Source organism: Ovis canadensis, chromosome 1, assembly GCF_042477335.2.
Source record: "Ovis canadensis isolate MfBH-ARS-UI-01 breed Bighorn chromosome 1, ARS-UI_OviCan_v2, whole genome shotgun sequence".
NCBI classification, from domain to species: Eukaryota; Metazoa; Chordata; class Mammalia; order Artiodactyla; family Bovidae; genus Ovis; species Ovis canadensis.
In genome coordinates, this window is record NC_091245.1 from 10,718,972 (window position 1) to 10,737,463 (window position 18,492).

The 18,492-nt window shown below is 37.3% G+C and overlaps 1 protein-coding gene across 11 annotated transcripts in view; it reads right to left on the reverse strand.

Moving 5' to 3' along the window:
- ZMYM6 (zinc finger MYM-type containing 6) overlaps positions 1-18,492 on the reverse strand; it is a 46,328-nt gene that overhangs the window by 15,693 nt on the left and 12,143 nt on the right. For 9 of the 11 annotated variants that reach the window (XM_069585663.2, XM_069585718.2, XM_069585658.2 and 6 more), the window contains 12 exons: positions 18,235-18,319; positions 17,169-17,418; positions 13,427-13,601; positions 13,137-13,328; positions 7,817-7,967; positions 7,084-7,199; positions 5,973-6,245; positions 5,657-5,807; positions 4,903-5,075; positions 3,290-3,440; positions 622-756; positions 142-182 (listed from right to left, as the gene is read on the reverse strand). In XM_069585663.2, the coding sequence (XP_069441764.1) occupies positions 142-182; positions 622-756; positions 3,290-3,440; positions 4,903-5,075; positions 5,657-5,807; positions 5,973-6,245; positions 7,084-7,199; positions 7,817-7,967; positions 13,137-13,328; positions 13,427-13,601; positions 17,169-17,418; positions 18,235-18,319 (1,893 nt within the window). The remainder of the gene's footprint in view (positions 1-141; positions 183-621; positions 757-3,289; positions 3,441-4,902; positions 5,076-5,656; positions 5,808-5,972; positions 6,246-7,083; positions 7,200-7,816; positions 7,968-13,136; positions 13,329-13,426; positions 13,602-17,168; positions 17,419-18,234; positions 18,320-18,492) is intronic. The other 2 variants (XM_069585780.2, XM_070289236.1) reach the window with 1 other exon arrangement.

An 18,492-nucleotide genomic window follows, 5' to 3' on the forward strand; every position in this document is an offset into this window, starting at 1 on the left:
TTAGTGCATAATATATTACTCCACTTTTTAAAACAACTAAGTAGCAAATAGAAATGTACTCAGACATACATTAGAAGCTATATATTAAAATGAAACTAAACCCAAAGAATATTAATCAGGAAGGTAATTAATAAAACTTACATTTTCAATGATCTTTGTTGCCTCTTCAGTAACAACTGCACCTGTTTTAAATTAAAATACATTATTATCCCTAGAATATACACAAGTAAACACTGAAACCAAGAGGTTACTTTCCTCTCTCTAAGGTGGTCTAGAGTCTAGTCCAGAATTTCTCAAAAAATAGTACAAGGAAATTTGGCATCAATATCACCTGGGGTGCTTGGTAAAGGCAAGGGATTCCTGGGTCCCAATCCTAACATACTGTGTTAGAATCTCTGATGTTAAAGGCAGCTATATTAAATCATTTGGGTTCCTTAAAAAATATATTATACATACCACTTCCTTCACTATGCATGCCACTCTGCTTGCTACCCACTTCCCTCAGAGACAGAGGGCCACGTTTCTTCATATAAATGTACATGTGAGTATTACCAGTAAGCGCTATTTACACTAGGAAAAAACCTCTACCGTTTACCCAAATGCCTTTACTTCAAGTCATACCTTTTAAAACACCACTCCCTGTGGGCTGGGCAGGAGATATTTTTGCCAATGACACCACATTGGTTATAACTGGTGTTGTATTTGTCCTTGCAGCAGGGAGCACCGCTGGAGCAATGTGTGCCTTAGAAATATTTGCTGATTAAAATAAACAAAAAGGTAAGACAAAAGGATCACATGCACACATTAAAAAAAACTCTTAACAACTAAGTTCCAAGGCAATACAAATATATAACTGCATAATGTTGGGTTTCCCAAAGAAAGGCAATGCCAAAGAATGTGCAAACTACTGCGCAACTGCACTCATCTCACACGCTAGTAAAGTAATGCTCAAAATTCTCCAAGCCAGGCTTCAACAATACGTGAACCATGAACCTCCAGATGTTCAAGCTGGATTTAGAAAAGGCAGAGGAACCAGAGATCAAAATGCCAACATCCGCTAGATCATCGAAAAAGCAAAAGAGTTCCAGAAAAACATCTATTTCTGCTTTATTGACTATGCCAAAGCCTTTGACTGTGTGGATCACCACAAACTGTGGAAAATTTTTCAAGAGATGGGAATACCAGACCACCTGACTTGCCTCTTGAGAAATCTGTATGCAGGTCAGAAAGCAACAGTTAGAACTGGACATGGAACAACAGACTGGTTCCAAATAGGAAAAGGAGTACATCAAGGCTGTATATTGTCACCCTGCTTATTTAATGTATATGCAGAGTACATCACGCGAAATGCTGGGCTGGAAGAAACACAAGCTGGAATCCAGATTGCCGGGACAAATATTAATAACCTCAGATATGCAGATGACACCACCCTTATGGCAGAAAGCAAAGAAGAACTAAAGAACCTCTTGATGAAAGTGAAAGAGGAGAGTGAAAAAGTTGGCTTAAAGCTCAACTTTCAGAAAAGTAAGATCATGGCATCTGGTCCCATCACTTCATGGCAAATAGATGGGGAGACAGTGTAAACAGTAGCAGACTTTATTTTCTGGGGCTTCAAAATCACTGCAGATGGTGACTGCAGCCATGAAATTAAAATTCTTTCCTTGAAAGAAAAGTTATGACCAACCTAGACAGTATATTGAAAAGCAGAGACGTTACTTTGTCAACAAAGGTCCGTCTAGTCAAGGCTACAGTTTTTCCAGTGGCCACGTATGGATGTGATAGACTATAATGAAAGCTGAGCACCGAAGAATTGATGCTTTTGAACTCTGGTGTTGGAGAAGACTCTTAAGAGTCCCTTGGATGGGAAAGAGATCCAACCAGTCCATCCTAAAGGAAATCAGTCCTGAATATTCATTGGAAGGACTGATGTCGAAACTGAAACTCCAATACTTTGGCCACCTGATGCAAAGAACTGACTCATTTGAAAAGACCCTGATGCTAGGAAAGATTGAAAGCGGGAGGAGAAGGGGACGACAGAGGATGAGGTGGTTGGATGGCATCACTGGCTCAATGGACAGGAGTCTGAATAAACTCTGGGTGTTGGTGATGGGCATGGAGGCCTGGCATGCTGCAGTCCATGGGGTCGCAAAGAGTCAGACACGATTGAGCAACTGAACTGAACTGAACTGAACTGAATGTTGGGTTGGGTGATCCTGTTTAGATTAGTGCTCACTAGGACTTACAGGGTGTTTAATTCTCTAAAATTAGAAACTTCAAATGATACTCAATGTGTAAAAATACAGTTATCGGCTTCAGGATTAACAGGACTTTTCCATTAGCGAATGTTAAAATTTCTACACCTAAAGCTTGATTCAAATAAAAATTTAACCTGATAATTTTTATGAATAAGTTGGTGACGTAGCTCTCCATCCACATAAGAACACTGATTTTGTTAACCCACATTATAGAATGAAAATTCCACCATTACTGGTCTTAGGGAATGGATGATAACACAAAAGATTAGCACAAAGCATATGTGGTTAAGGTGATGATTAATAAGATTGCAAAAGTAGACAAAGGCCACACCATAAAGCCAGAGCATATGAATTCTGTCAATTCAGGAGCACTCCAGGCTTTGATGAGAGAACATAACATCAAATGTTTTTAGCCTAACTCAGAGAAGTGCTGCTTCAGAGAGCTACTTTCAGAACATGCCACGTATCTATTCATCTGGATATTGTGACCACATTAGCTGTCCTACTTGCAAAATTATTTTATTCTTAGCCAGGAAAAGCTTTGCTACCCATGAAGAACTGGTCTACTTTATTTTTTCTGATATAATTAATGTGTTGTTCTTTTTCCCTTGGCTACAAGCAAGCTCTGAATCAAATCTTACACCAGTAACAGCCACCATATTAATATATCCTCTTCCTTTGTTTGCCCTGATTTTCTATTTTTATTTCTGCTTTATGAACTGAATAGCAATGTATCACTTAGTGTAAGTTATTTATATACAGATAAATTCAATCAAAAGCAAGCAAATCTAATTTTCCTAAAAAATTATTGCTTACATATTTATTGATTCCTTGGTATGTTTGATTTTGAAAACAAAAAGCATCAAGATTAATTTGCCCACTAGGGCAATCTTTAAGGATTCTTAAAGGAAAATTTAAGTAAATTTAGGCTATGTGAATGCAGTGAAATTTTGTTATTACATTATTTACAACTTTGAGTGCTGACAGTAACTTAGCACTGACGGAAAGATCCCATTAGCCAAGTTTAATTTTACCTTTATTTTGTGAAAAAGGGTCATTCATAATTTGCTGACGATGACAAAACTCCAAAACACAAAATAGGTTACAGAAATGTTTGATGTTTCCTCGCCATTTTATGGACTCACTTAGCTTTCCCTGTCGTTTACAACCATCACACTTGGCCATCTGAGAAAGAAATGTGAAACAGGATAGGCTGAAAACTATAAAATAATGAAAACATAACACTAATCATAAAACCAGAAGGAACTATGAAAACAGAATGTGTGAGTCAGTTGAGATCACAAAACTTAAGGTTCCTACCTTAAGATACTGTAGTCAGAAATATACACACTATTCGTTTTATATAGACGCCCTCAATTGAGAGGATATAAAAATTGATCTCCTGTTTTCAAAATTACTGGTGAAGGAATCAAAAGATGGGTTTGTTTTTGTTTTTTTTTTAAGGTTAAGAGGCAGCCCACTGCAGTATAAAGAATATGGGCTATGGTCCCTCTGCTGTGCACCTGGACTGATACATCATTCTTAATCAGCTATACTCCAATATAAAATAAGTTAAAAAAAAAAGAATATGGGCTTTGTAGTCATAAAGACTTTGATTCATTTGACAAATATCTAACTAGGTTTCCTTCGTCTTGAGCATTGAGATAGGTCCTAGTCACATAATTATGAAAATGACATACCTTCTCTCAAAGAAAACTATAGTTTAGGTAGGTAAACAAGTAAACAGGTGATTTTACTGGAGTGTTACAGGTGCTCTTCCTCTCCTACCAGATTCTTCATGGGACCATTACATAACCTCCCTGGACCTTATTCTTTTTCCTTATTTATAAACAGGCAATACCAGAACAACCTAACAATAGCAATACCATACCTTATCTCTTAGGACTGTGAAAGTGTTAGTCACTTAGTCGTGTCCAACTCTTTGCAATCTCATGGGCTGTAGCCCACCAGGCTCTTCTGTCCATGGGACTCTCCAGGCAAGAAAACTAGAGTGGGTAGCCATTTCCTTCTCCAGGGATCTTCCCGACCCAGGGATCAAACCTACATCTCCTGCACTGTGGGCACGTTCTTTTACCATCTGAGCCACCAAGGAATGTGGTGAAGATTAAATGAAATAATATTTATGAAGCACCAGACAGGTATTAGTGGTTTAATCAATTGCAGCTTTTGTTGTTGGGCTTTCAAGAAAGTAATTTTTTAAAAAAGAAGGTAGATGTAGGATAGGGAGGTCAGAGTCATTTAACTCATGAAGTGAGAGCAAAGGCTCACTTCAAGTTCCTCAGAACTCCTTCTGAATGAGAGAGCCACTTAAGGCAACATAACTGTGTAAAATCCCAACTATAAAGAACTAAAAGTTATAAATAAGATCCATGTGCCTTACAAGAAAGCAAAAATTAAAAGGAACAGTTCCCCAAACAACAATAAAAATCTCCAAAAATCCTATCTTCTTGACCCCAAAGATTTCATATTTGTAGTCAACTGAATTTTGCTTTAGGAGCCCACAGCCCATAATTTATTTATTTACCTAGTTCTAAACAACCAATTTCTCTTCACATAATCTGAATATATTTTAAATAGAAAATAACTGTACCAACTTCAGAAAGTCGAAGAGGCACGTCATATTTACCTGATAAAACAGAACCGTAAATTTGGTCATGCAGTCTTCACAACAAAACTCTTCCAACTTGCCCTCCAGTCGATTTTCTACCAAATTAGGGGATGTCTGTGAACAATAACTGCACATCTTACAGTAGTTTCCCCATCGTTCTCCAAAGTCACGGGCAGAGAGGAATCTGCAAACTGAGCACCAGAAGGATAAAACGAAGAGACATCAAGTTTACATTAACCAGAAGGCAGTGAAGTGAATTTCTACAGTCTTCAATAATACCAGCCTTAAGCTAACTTCTAAATCTGGACACAATTATTTGGCTCTAGGTTAAAAGAGAGTCCTATCTGTATTCACAAAACAAACTCATATCACCTTTGAAACATACACTCCAAATATTAGGTTATCTATATTCAGAAACGTAAGAGGTATAAAAGTTCCTTAAGCCGAGAAGCAGTAATTGCCCAACTACCCCATTTATGAAAGGGTACAAACAATGATCTTTGAAGTTAAACTTAACAAAGAGATTTTCTATACTCCATACTAATACCATTGCTCTAATTATATTTGGAAAGGTTTTCTTTATTGAGATTATTATAACATTTAAAAGGATAGACTGAGAAGTGAGTTAACTATACACTCAATAAAAAAGCTTCAAATTATACCTCAAAAAAGAAATTTCTTGAAAATTAATTGTGGATTAAGAGCCCAACTCATCACGAGTTACTTCATAACCACCACATGCTCTGTGGCTACAATGAGCTTTTTTTCTTACCTTCACTACAGAATGGCTTATCAACCCCTGAGAATCGTACAGTCTCCTTTATAATTTTTTGTAGTTTACAGTAGTCACACATTGCCATAACTCTGTTTTTCTTTTTGTATTCATCAGAGCAAAGCTTGCCACAAAACAGAAACATCTTCCCCTGCAGAGGAAGAACAGTCATTAATATCTAATTAAAGTGTTGCTTTAAAGAAATCTTTTTCTCTCTCACTTCAAAACAAAGTGGGTGACTGTCAAAGATGAAAAGACAAAAATGCTTCTATTGGATAAACTCATATGTTCAATGCCTTTTATGATCTCTCTTTACCTTGTAGAAAAGAAGTTCTGGTTTTGTTGCAAACAGATAGTTACAGTGCTGACACCTGAGTCTGGCAATCCTGTGGGTTAAAGCAACTTGCTGGAACTGAGCAGGAGGCTGGAGACTGGTTGCAACGGAGCCACTGACGGAGCGGGGGGTAAAGGCAGAGGTGTGACCTCTTCCGGCTGACACTGCTGACCCAGAGGGTGGGCTTACAATCACTTGGGTCTGAGATATGGGCACTGCCGAAGAGTTTGCTCCTTTTGGCTTGTTAAATACATTCTGAATAAATACAGATAAGGCAAAGATTGTATCAAGTAAGAAATAAGATAACTTGGTCATTTTCATTTTCTCACTTTAATAAATTAATTTCCCCCAATGTTTCTGCAAAGTTTTCCTAAGGAGTTCACAGGAAGAGTTGAAATGGCATATTCCCAGAATAGGACTGAGGAATGTAACACTAAAAGGTTGCAAAAAAAAAAAAAAAAAAGGCTACAGACTAAAATTCAGGCTTTCCAGACAAAGATCTCTAGTACATGACTCTAATAAGTAAGAGCAGGCCTCTCCTTTCCCTCCACCTGCACACCTATTACCAACCAGAATCTCCTAGCTATTAAGAGCACAGTGGACACTTTGCTTTCTCCCTAGGGCCAAGGATACCACATCAGGGATCTTCCCACCCAGGAGGATCACTAAATTCTACCCTTTCTCTGTGTATTAGAGAGTAAGGAGAGAATGCGACAAGTGGAGGCTTCCAATTCCGTGCTGGGAGTCATGATGTATCTGGCCCAGGATGAGAGGAAGGGACACAGGAACCCATCACCATGCCACCTATCCAAACCACAGCCGACTTCCATTCTTTTGAAACGGAGACAGCCAGGGGAGAAAGTGGAAGAGAAAGGTAGTTAGGTGAGAAGGCTGAATAAAGAAGGACTAAAGCTCAAACCTTGGGCTCAGACATTCTGCAGAAACGGCCTCCTGGACTGTAACTGAACAGAATCTCTTTCCTTCCTACCCGAAGCTTGATCTTTGATAAGGATGGTCCCTTCAGCAGTTAACATTTTGCCACAGACCACCGCCTAAGAGAACTGCAAGGGTACAGTACTACCTATGGTCGTACCTGGAAAGCCACCACGCAACTGGAGTTGCAGAAGCTATGTATCGTTCCATTGGACATGGCCAGGTGATACTGAGGGACTGCTTTAGTTTTACAGCTATGGCACAAAACCTGGACACCTTGGTAACAAAACACAAAAACCAATGACTAAGTTACACAGATGAACAAATAAACCAAAAATGTATTAGGGGAGTAAAAGTATCAAATATTCAGTAATATGCAGAACAAAAATGAAAGAACTTTATAGTAACATGTACAGCTAACTACAATTAAGTCCACTTACACAAAAATTAACTTGGAACATACATGTGTTTTTTCTCTCTTTTCACATATGAAATTACAAAATAAATACTTTGATCAAGAAAATCACTGAAAAACTTTGTTGCTTAAAAATCAGCTCTTTGAGGGACTTCCCTGACATCCAAGGGTTAAAACTTTACCTTCCAATGCAGGGGGTGTGGGTTTGATCCCTGCTTGGGGAACTAAGATTCCACATGCTTTGTGGCCAAAACATAATACAGAAAATATTCTAATAAATTCAATGAAATTTTTTTTAATGGTCACATCAAAAAAATCTTAAAAAAATAAATCAGCTCTTTGAAACTAAAGCAACCTTGGGTCTTTATTTAAACCACACAGATTGCTTTAGTTTTGTAATAAAGTAAAAAAAAAAAAAAGCAGTTACATTCCTCTTCAATAGTTACAAAATCTATACATGTATGGAATTAAACATTACCTGAAGAAGTAACTGTCTTAACTCTGTAAGCAGATAAGCAATTAATAGAGCAGAAAAGCTCTGTTTTCCCTGAGTCATTCGTAGTCTCAATCATCTCAGCTGAGGGCCTCAGTGATTTCCCCAAGGCATATGGAGGAGTTTGGGCTGAGTTCTATTAAAATAAAATAACATTTAAATACCGAGTACAAGTATACATATATATATATATGCTCTAAGGAAAGAAAAAAGGAAACGCTACCTACAAGCAAAGGCTTTGGCTAAAATATTTGAGCACGATATTTGACAATGATAGCAGCTACACTAGGTATAGGTTTTCCTAAAACTGGGATGTGGGAAAAATAAATTCTTCCGTCTACTAATACAGGCGTACTTCATTTCATTGTGCTTCACTTTGTTATGCTTTGCAGACACTGCATTTTTCACAAATGGAAGCTTCGGTGGCAATCCTGCATCAGGCAAGTCTATTGGTGCCATTTTCCCAACAGCCTTTGCTCACTGTGACACATTTTTGGTAGATCTCGCAATCTTGCAAACTTTTTCATTATTTTGTTATGGCTGTCTGTAATCAGTGATCTTTAAGGTTACCATTGTACCTACTCTGGGGCTGCCATGAGCCACAGCCATTTAAGACAAGCTTAACTGGGAAACGTTGTATGTGCTCGGACTCCTACACTGACTGCTCGTTTCCCGTCACTCTCCCTCTCCTCAAGCCTCCCTATTCCCTGAGACACAATAATATTTCAATTAGGCTAATTAATACCCTACAATGGTCTTCAGATAGTCAAGTGAAAGGAAGAGTCACATATCTTTCACTTCAAATCAAAAGCTGTAAATGATTAAACTTAGAGAGGAAGACAGAAAAAGCTGACAGAGGCCTAAAGCGAGGCCTCTTGTGCCAGTAAGCCAAGTTCTGAATACAAAGGAGAAGTTCTTTTTTTTTTTTTAAAGGAGAAGTTCTTGAACATAATTAAACCCGCTGCTCCAGTGAACACATAGATGTTAAGAAAGCAAAAATGTCTTACTGCTGATATGGAGGAAGTTTTAGTGTCTGAAAAGATCAAAGCAACCACAATCTTCCCTTAAATCAAAGCCTAACCCAAACCAAGGCCCTGCTGCTGCTGCTTAGTCGCTTCAGTTGTGTCCGACTCTGTGCGACCCCATAGACGGCAGCGCACCAGGCTCCCCCGTCCCTGGGATTCTCCAGGCAAGAACAATGGAGTAGGTCGCCATTTCCTTCTCCAATGCATGAAAGTGAAAAGTGAAAGTGAAGTCGCTCAGTCGTGTCCGACTCTTTGCGACCCCATGGACTGCAGCCTACTAGGCTCCTCAGCCCATGGGATTTTCCAGGCAAGAGTACTGGAGAGGGTTGCCACTGCCTTTTCCAAGCAAGGCCCTACCACTCTTCAATTCAACAAAGTGTGAGACAGGTGAGGAAGCTTCAGAAGAAAATTTTGAAGTGGGCAGAGGTTGGTTTATGAGTTTTAAGGAAAGACACCATCTCTATAACATCCAAGTACAATGGGAAGCACCACGTGGTGATGCAGAAATTACGAGCTATTCAGAAGATCCAGCTAAGACCGTTAACAAAGGTGGCTACATTAAACAACAGATTTTCAACACAGATGAAATAGCCTTCCACTGGAAGAAGATTCCATCTAGGACTTTCACCCTACAGAGAAGCCAATGCGTGGTTTCAAAGCTTCAAGGAAAGGCTGACTCTCCTGTTAGGGGCTAATGCAGCTGGTAACTTGAAGTGGAAGCCAATGTTCACTCATCATTCTAAAAATCCTCAGGCCCTTAAGAATAAGGCTAATTCTACTCTGCCTGTGCTCTGTAAATGGAACAACAAAGCCTAGACGACAGTGTATCTATTGACAACACGGTTTACTGAATATTCGAAGCCCACTATTGAGACCAACTCCTCAGAAAAAAAGATTCCTTTCAAAATACTACTGTTCAATGACAATGCAACTGGTCACACAAGAGCTCTGACAGAGATGTACAATGAGATTAATGTTGTCTGAAAACATGCCTGCTAACAAAGCATCCATTCTGCAGCCCATGGATCAAATTCAAGTTTCATTATTTAAGAAATACATTTTATAAGGCTATTCCTGCCATAGTGATTCTTCTGACAGATCTGGACAAAGTAAATGAAAAGCCTTCTGGAAAGGATTCACCATTCTAGATAGTGATTCATTGGAAAAGGTCAAAGTATCTACATTAACAGGAGTCTAGAAGAAGTTGACTCCAACTTTCAAGGATGACTTTGAGGGATTTAAGACTTCAGTGAATAAAGTAACTGTGCATGTGAAGTCGCTTCAGTCATGTCCGACTCTTTGGCACCCCATGGACTGTAGCCCACCAGGCTTCACTGTCCATGGGATTCTCCAGGCAAGAATACTGGAGTGGGTTGCCATGCCCTCCTCCAGGGGATCTTCCCAACCCAGGGATTGAGCCTGTGTCTCCTGAGGCTCCTGTACTGCAGGCGATTCTTTACCGCTGAGCCACTGCAGAAGCCCCTGCAGATTGGTAGAAATAACAAGAGAACCAGAATTAGAAGTGGAGCCCAACGATGTGACTCAATTTCTGCTATCTCATCATAAAACTTTAATGCTCACAAAAAAGTGACTCCTTGAGATGAAATCTACTCCTGTAAAGATGCTGCAAAGATCACTGAAATGTCAACAAAGGATTTAGAATATTATGTAAGTTTGGTTTAATAAAGCAGTGACGAGGTTTGACAGGATTGACCCCCATTTTGAAAGTTCTATTTTGGGTCAAACGCTATTGAACAGCATTGTATGGCTAGAGAGAAACTGTTTATGAAAGGAAGAGTCAATCCATGCAGCAGACTTCATTGTTGTCTTATTTTAATAAACGGCCATAGCCACCCCAACCTTTAGTAATCACCACGTTGAGCAGTCAGCGGCCATTAACATCAAGGCAAGACCTTCTTCTAGCAAAGAGATTATGACTCTCTGAAGGCTCAAATGAATGGTTAGCATCTTTAAGCAATAAAGTATGTTTAAATTAAGGTATGCACAGTATTTTTTAAGACATAATTCCACTGCACACAGCATAGTATTTACACAGTATAATGTAAATAAACTTTTATATGCACTGGGAAACCAAAAATTCTTGTGTCACTTTATTGCAATATTTGCTTTACTGTGGTGGAATGGAACTGAACACATAATATCTCTGAGGTATGCCTATAAACGCTCTCTTCCTAAAGGTGAGGAAAAGACACATTCTGAATAAGTTATCTAGTGAGCTGCTTTCCTAGCTATGGAAACTGGATGAACTCAATTATGCCTCTAAAACTCTTAACTGATGAAAACTCTATAAATACTATCTTGGAATTATTTAAAGATAAGTTGTTCACTTTTTGAAAGGACCCAATGAGACCTGAAACATACCTCTTTAAACCAAATATATATAAATGATATATATGTGTGTATATATATACATTATATTTGTGTGTATATATGTATATAAGAATTGCTAATATACTCTTCCTTTACTGCAGTGGCCTAGAACCAAACTCACAGTATTTCTGAAGTATGTCTGTAAAATAAAAACTGAAAAAAATTAGTAACTATTCAAATATATTAGCAACAACAAAATACATTAAAAATAATGAATTAATTAGTCATAACATACTTTTCTCATCACAAATAATCAGAGACCAAGTAATCCACAAACCTAAGGACCACCCCCAGGAGAGACTTGGACATCAGTCTAACAGAGAGTCTACCACCTTGAAGGTTATTTAACTAGTAAAACTCTTTAGCAGGAGACAAAAAAGATGTTTAATGTATATTAGGAGATTCTGCAGAACTACCTGTTTTTCAAGCTGAGTTTCACAATAAAATTTGCCTGTAAGTTTATTCACGTTTTAAGAAACACAATAATAATGCCCGCCATTTATATAAATTAAAAATATTATTACTTACTGAGTGCTCATCATGAGCCAGGCGCCATACTAAGCAATTTTATTTACACTGTACCAAAAAATCCTTCCAATAACACAGTGAGATACTTTAAAAAATTATATTAACAAACTGTAACTTTAATCAACTTAACCAAAAAAACCCAAAAAACAGAAAAGTAGGAGATTTAACTTACTTCATCTGGATCCAAAGTCCAGGCTCCTAACCACTACCCCATACTATCACTGGCACACTGTAAAATCTTTCACTAATAAATTACACAGGGAAGTAAAAAGTAGGAAAACATAAATTGCAAAGTTTCTTTACATAATCTTCTGGGTAAAAGAGGAACACCACTTACACAGTGGACAGAATACAATACCAGTAACAAAATCAGGAATGGGACTGATTTGGGGACTATATATACCCACACACACACATACATACACATATAACATGGATTCTATTCTTGCAAAAATAGTAAGCAGACTGCCAAAAGTGGCTAAGTTCCTAGAAAAAGGATACTTTATGAAGATGAATGTCCATTACCAACTGCTCAGAGGAATTAAACCAAACTCCCTAACTGAAAAAAAAATTTTAATTATTATTTATACGTTTTTTGAAAATAATAACTTCTTTTTTTCAGGACTTCCCTGGCAGTCCAGTTAGTAATACTCTGTGCTTCCAATGCAGAGGGCACAGGCTCAATCCTTGGTCAGGGAACTAAGATCCCACATGTCACATGGTATAGCCAAAAAATAAATAAAAATAAAATTTCAGTTTATTTCTTAAATAAATAACTTTTAAAGACCCCAATTTATTCAGCAATGATTAAATTGACAAATTAATACATTTAGTAACAAAACTAATTAAAAATTAGCTAAAGTAAAAAAAAAAAGGCAGTTGGAAAACATAAAAATGCAAAAAAAAAATATCTGAAGCATCCTAATAAAGCAATGTTACCAAAGTAATGACAAATTAATTCCAAAACACACTTAAAATACATACTTTCTAAAATGAAGAAGATATGTTTTATATCTGCTGATTATATCATTTTTTAACTTTTGGTCATAGTCTATCCACAATAATATGGAGTTTTCTTCACTATCAATAGAGCACAAAATTTCAGACTCATAGCAAACCATGAAATTATGTTTGTGAATTCGTGGCCATGAAGGAAACCCTAAAGAATGATCTAGTTCATCTATATTATCTTACTATCAAAATCAACCCTTACAGTTTCAGAATCTACCCCATTTTTCTGGAGGGGAAATCACACACCAGGGTCAACTGGTGGGAAGAGCTTACTCTCTTCTGCACTTCGTCCCTGTGCCGCCATCTGGAAAGGCGCGAGCCTGCAGAGCACACGAGATGGCTATTCGTACCTGCTTATACGCCGTGATACTTGTGGAACTAAACACCTTCTGGGACTGGCAGGGGCCAGAGCTACTGTAGCAGTAGCTCCCACAGTTCTCACAACAGTTCATGCTGAGGTTGTTGGCAGAATGAAATTTTGAAAAACAGGCATCGCTACAAAGACCATGTACCACATTTTGATATTTAACTTCAAATCGAATCTAGGAAAGAAAAACACACACGGACACAAAGTAAGCAGAGCCAGTAAAAAACCTCTGATCTGTGAACAGAATCTCAACAAAGACGAAACAGAACTTACATCAGCATTCTTCTGACACATACTGCACTTAGTTGAAATGCTACTGGTATATATGGTAACAACAGGTTTTTTCTTTAGCTCATAAGAAGAAAGGCATGATTGGCTGCAGAAATCTTTGCTGGGAGAGGAATTTTCAAATGGGGTTGTGATCACATCCTTTGGATTTAAAATGTCTCTAAAAATAAATAACAAAGGCAAAATGAAATGTGTTCTTCCTAATTGTAATCTCTTCCTCTTTGTGAGCTAAAATAACTACATTTACTAAGGGCAGCTATTGTATAAGTAGAAAATGGCTGGCCCTGGGAAAGGCTTCTGGAAAACTGGGCTCGATGATTAGTTCCATTACTTCTCAGCTGAGGGACAATGAGTGAGGCAGCGGGCAATTACTGGCTCAATTTCCTCATGTATAAAATGGAGTTCATAAAACTTAATTTATAGACGTGTTGAGGGAGAATTACATTTAAAAGATATCCAGCCAGATGCTCATGAAAAAAACATTGAGGCTTCCAGTTCCAACCAAGTTTCATCTACTAGAGCCAAAAAGAACAAGTGTCCATCCCACAACTCCAGACCACAAAACACTCGTCCTCTTATGAGCCAGTAGCTGCCAAGAGTAGAAACATAAATGAAACAATGAATGAAAAAAAATTTTTTTTCAAATGTAAGATTTGAGAAACATAAATTATCAAAGATTTGCACTAAAATTTAGCATGATATAGAAAACTTTATCATAACTAAAGAGATCCAAGAAACAAATGACAAACAAAAGGCTTGGTATCAGAGGACAGATGGAAATAAGAATGAGAAAAAAAGAACAGAAATAACTGAGTTCGCCTATGAGACTCCTAGTTATTTTGTGAGAGCTCACTGTTGCAATAAGCACTGCCAGTAAAAAGAGGCTAAGTTATTGCCGTTCTTCTGACAAGTATAAAGACTGAAGGAAATAGTCATTAATTAGAAGAAACACTAGTGTAGGCCACATAGTAAAGAATAATAACGGCAATAATATTATGTACTATAATAATGTACTGGATAACTACTATGTGCCAGATATTGCTCTCTTTACTCAAATTATCCAATCTAATGATCATAAAAAACTCTGTAAGGTAAGTATTATTGGGAGACCAAATCAGAAAGGTTAAATAGCTTGTCATTCAGCTGAGCAGGCAGTGAAGCCAGAATGTAAATCATGGCAGTCTGATTCTATCATCCACAGTTCACCATTCCACTATTCTACCTTCCATCCTGTACTCATCACACTCAACTATTCTATGGTACACTACAAAAGAATTTCAAAGGCGACAGAGCACTACTTTACTTTTCTATAACTCAGCCTTAATAAAAGTGGATATGCTTACTGCACACGAAATATTAATCCTGAAAAGTGATTCTTCTACTAAAATCAAAGCAATTAAGACATTCATTTAACAATGAAAACCTACAAGTGCCATGTATACATACATATACCAATGAGAATGACTTTTTAATGAAAACCTGTGCACATGAATATAAATGCATTCTGAACCTTACACATCCAAATGTATATGCTACACCTAAACATTTACCTTAGAAAAACTATACCTCTTCCAACATCAACATGGCTCAAACACTTTTTCTAATTTCTCATTTAGTTTATAAGAACTCTAAGTACAACTTTTTAATTTTATCATCAGATACCAGGTTTAACAGTATGACTCAGTTTAATTATCTACAACAGTCAGTTGGTAAGACATCAAGTAACTTTTGGCAACTTGCAAAAATCAAACCCCAGCTGAAAGGATAGATTTATCACCTACCTTAGCCTAAAGGAATGTTTCACAGTCTCTGAAGGCAATGCCAAACAAGGAGACAAAAATTTTTCTTGTCAACAACAGTACCGTGGTAAAAAGCCAGTGACAAGAGTGACTACTTTTAAGATAACAATATGTATTTGGATGTATAAGTCATGTTACAGTCTTTCAAATTTCATTAATTTGGGCTTCCTCGGTCCAGTGGTTAAGACTCCACATTTCCACTGCAGGGGGCATGGGTTCAATCCTTGGGTGGAACTAAGACCCCATGTACCACGTGACTTGGTCAAAAAATAAAATAAAGTAAAATTTAATTAATTTCCTCTTGATATTTGATATATTGAAGCTGAACACCTAAAAATAGAAAACTAAATTTGGTTTTCACTGTAGTCATGTATGGATGTGAGAGTTGGACCATAAAGAAGGCTGAGCACCAAAGAATTCATGCTTTCGAATGGTGGTGCAGAAGACTCTTGAGAGTCCCTTGGACTGCAAGATCAAACCAGTCAATCCTAAAGGAAATCAACCCTGAATATTCATTGGAAGGACCACTGCTGAAGCTAAAGCTCCAATACTTTGGCCACCTGATACAAACAGCCAACTCACTGGAAAAGACCCTGATACTTGGAAAGACTGAGGCAGAAAGAAAAGGGGGCAGCAGAGAATGAAATGGTACGGGATGGTTAGATAGTATCACCAACTCAATAGACACGACCTTGAGCAAACTGGGAGACAGAGGAGAGTTTATTCTTCCAGATCAGTTTCATGAGAATGACATAAAAAGTTAAAATAAGGTATTGGGCATTTTGTAACAAAAGTAAATTTGAATATTTAAGTAAAATATTTTAAAATTTCTCTTTCCTTTTAGTTGGGGATTTCCATTTTAATAGGATCTACTTTTAGATACCTAAGGTCAACACAACCAAGCAGAGACAAAACAGAGGTCACAAATTATATGTTAACTATACATAATATCAAATTTATTATTTAAAATAATAAGATCCCACTTATTAAGCATTTGCTGTGTGCTAGGTCCTGTGCTAACACTTTCTCATTAAAACCTGAGGAAGTAGATACTATTTACTAATGAACAAACTGAGGCTGAGAAAAGTTAAATATCTAGCCCAAGGTCATGCAGCTAGTAAGTGATAGAGCTACTAATACAATCAAAGCCAAGCTCGTTTCTTGCCCCACATTAGTGACTACTCCACAACTCACTACATTCCTAGAATTACACTACCACCCAAATAGGCAAAACACGCCAAATTCTTTAAACTTACTAAGTTTATGATTATTATTAATTTTATTATTTTTTATTTTTCTGGCCACACCATGCCCACCACGCCCATCTTACCCAGTTCCCCAACCAGGGACCAAACGCATGCCCCCTGCACTGGAAGTGCAGAGTCCTAACCACTGGACCACCAAGTAATTCCCAAGAAAGACGTTTATAGGGCTCTGTTGCTACTTCTTCCTTTCTCTTCATCTACGCGTTACTATAAGGCAACAGTGATCTTCAAAAAGAGTCACAAGGACTTCTCAGGAATAAATGCATGGTTTTTGTGGCCAATTACCTTCTATAGAATTAAATAACTTTCATACACTATTATAAGGGTGATATTATTTCATTCTATACTTCAGTAACTTTCAAGATAACAAATAATTTTGAATGGTTGTCTACAATTACAACAGACATACAATACGTGCGTGGTCCTGCAATTTCTCACTCCTTTCTAGTAAAATTTAAATTGAAAGACATAGGAAAACTGGTTTAGGCAATCCTTTTTTACATCAAGTCACTAATTTAACTTTATAAACTTTAGAATTTGCAAATTTCTCAATTAGCTAAAAAATATTTCCAAAGAAATGTGCCAAAGAGATTTAAAGTAACAATAGTATGTTTGAACTAAATACACTAAAAAAATAAAAAGATGTAATTAAGAATCTCATACTTTGAGCAGTTTGCACAGGTTTTCTTGGGAGGAGGTAGTAGGCAGACAGATGAAGACTGTCCAATGATGCACCTTGTGGAGCAAAAGAGCTGAGTAGATCCTGTCTTATGAAATGCAGTTTGACCCTTATAGAGCATCTTTTTACAACCAGAGCAAAAAACCTGAAGAGCTACAGCTGGAACTGGAGGAAGCGATACATTTGGGCCAGATGATGCAAGAGAAAGCTGAAAGCCTGGGGTCAACTGTTGGGCTATAAAAACAAAATAAGAAAAAGAAACAAACAGAAAAAAAAAGTTTTCATATCAACATGAACATATATACATTCTCTATATTTTAGGACAAATTCCCTCAGTCTGGAAATGCAATACTGAGACAAGGAACCACTCCAGAACAGGTGATTTCCAATTTATTTAACCATGACACACAGAAAAAACCACACTTCACATCACAACCCAGGAGGCACATACGCAGATTTGTATGTCTGTGAACAGGCATACAAAATTAAATAGCTGAAACAACAGTTTTATGAAGTAATATGTTTCCTTACTATATGCATCACACTCTGATATACAGTTGATCCATGAACAACTCAGGGGCTGGGGTGCCAACCCCCTGCAGTGGAAAATCTGTGTCCTGCTATCTCTGCCTCAAAAACAAAAGAACAGACAAATGACCCATCCAAGGGCAGGCAGATGAAACTGTGGATAGAATCAGGACTCAAACTCTTAATTCCTCTGATTTCACATACTGCAATTTCCAACTGAACATAAAAATTTCCCCATACTTAATTTACAGATCTATAAAAAGAAAATACTGGTACTATATTTATTGAAAAAAATCACCCAAATAAGTTGACCTGCACCTATTCAAATCCATGTGTTCAAGGATCAACTGTAATTATATTCCACTTTTTAAAATTGTGGTCAAGACCAGCCAGCCAGCCTGAAAAGCACTGCTTTGTCTAAAGGAAGAAAACAGACTTACATGAGGAGGTACTTTCCATCCATTCTACTAGTCAGAATATAACAGAATCGGATCGTAACTAACTTACAGTTCTGCTTCTTACCAAGAGGACTGTCACTGACTGAAAACACAGCACTAATTTTCAGTTCACTTTCCTGAGCTTTTGGCTTTGAAGCATGTATATATTCCTTAAAGAAAAAGAAGAGACAGAGAAACAATATAGTGTTAGTACCTGAGTAAACTAGAAATTCAAACAAAAAAAATAACTGTCATATTTATTTCTTCTACCTTATAATCCTAGTCACCTTCACAAATACCTCAAAAGTCAAAATTTACGAGTTATTAGACTGATTTAATCTTT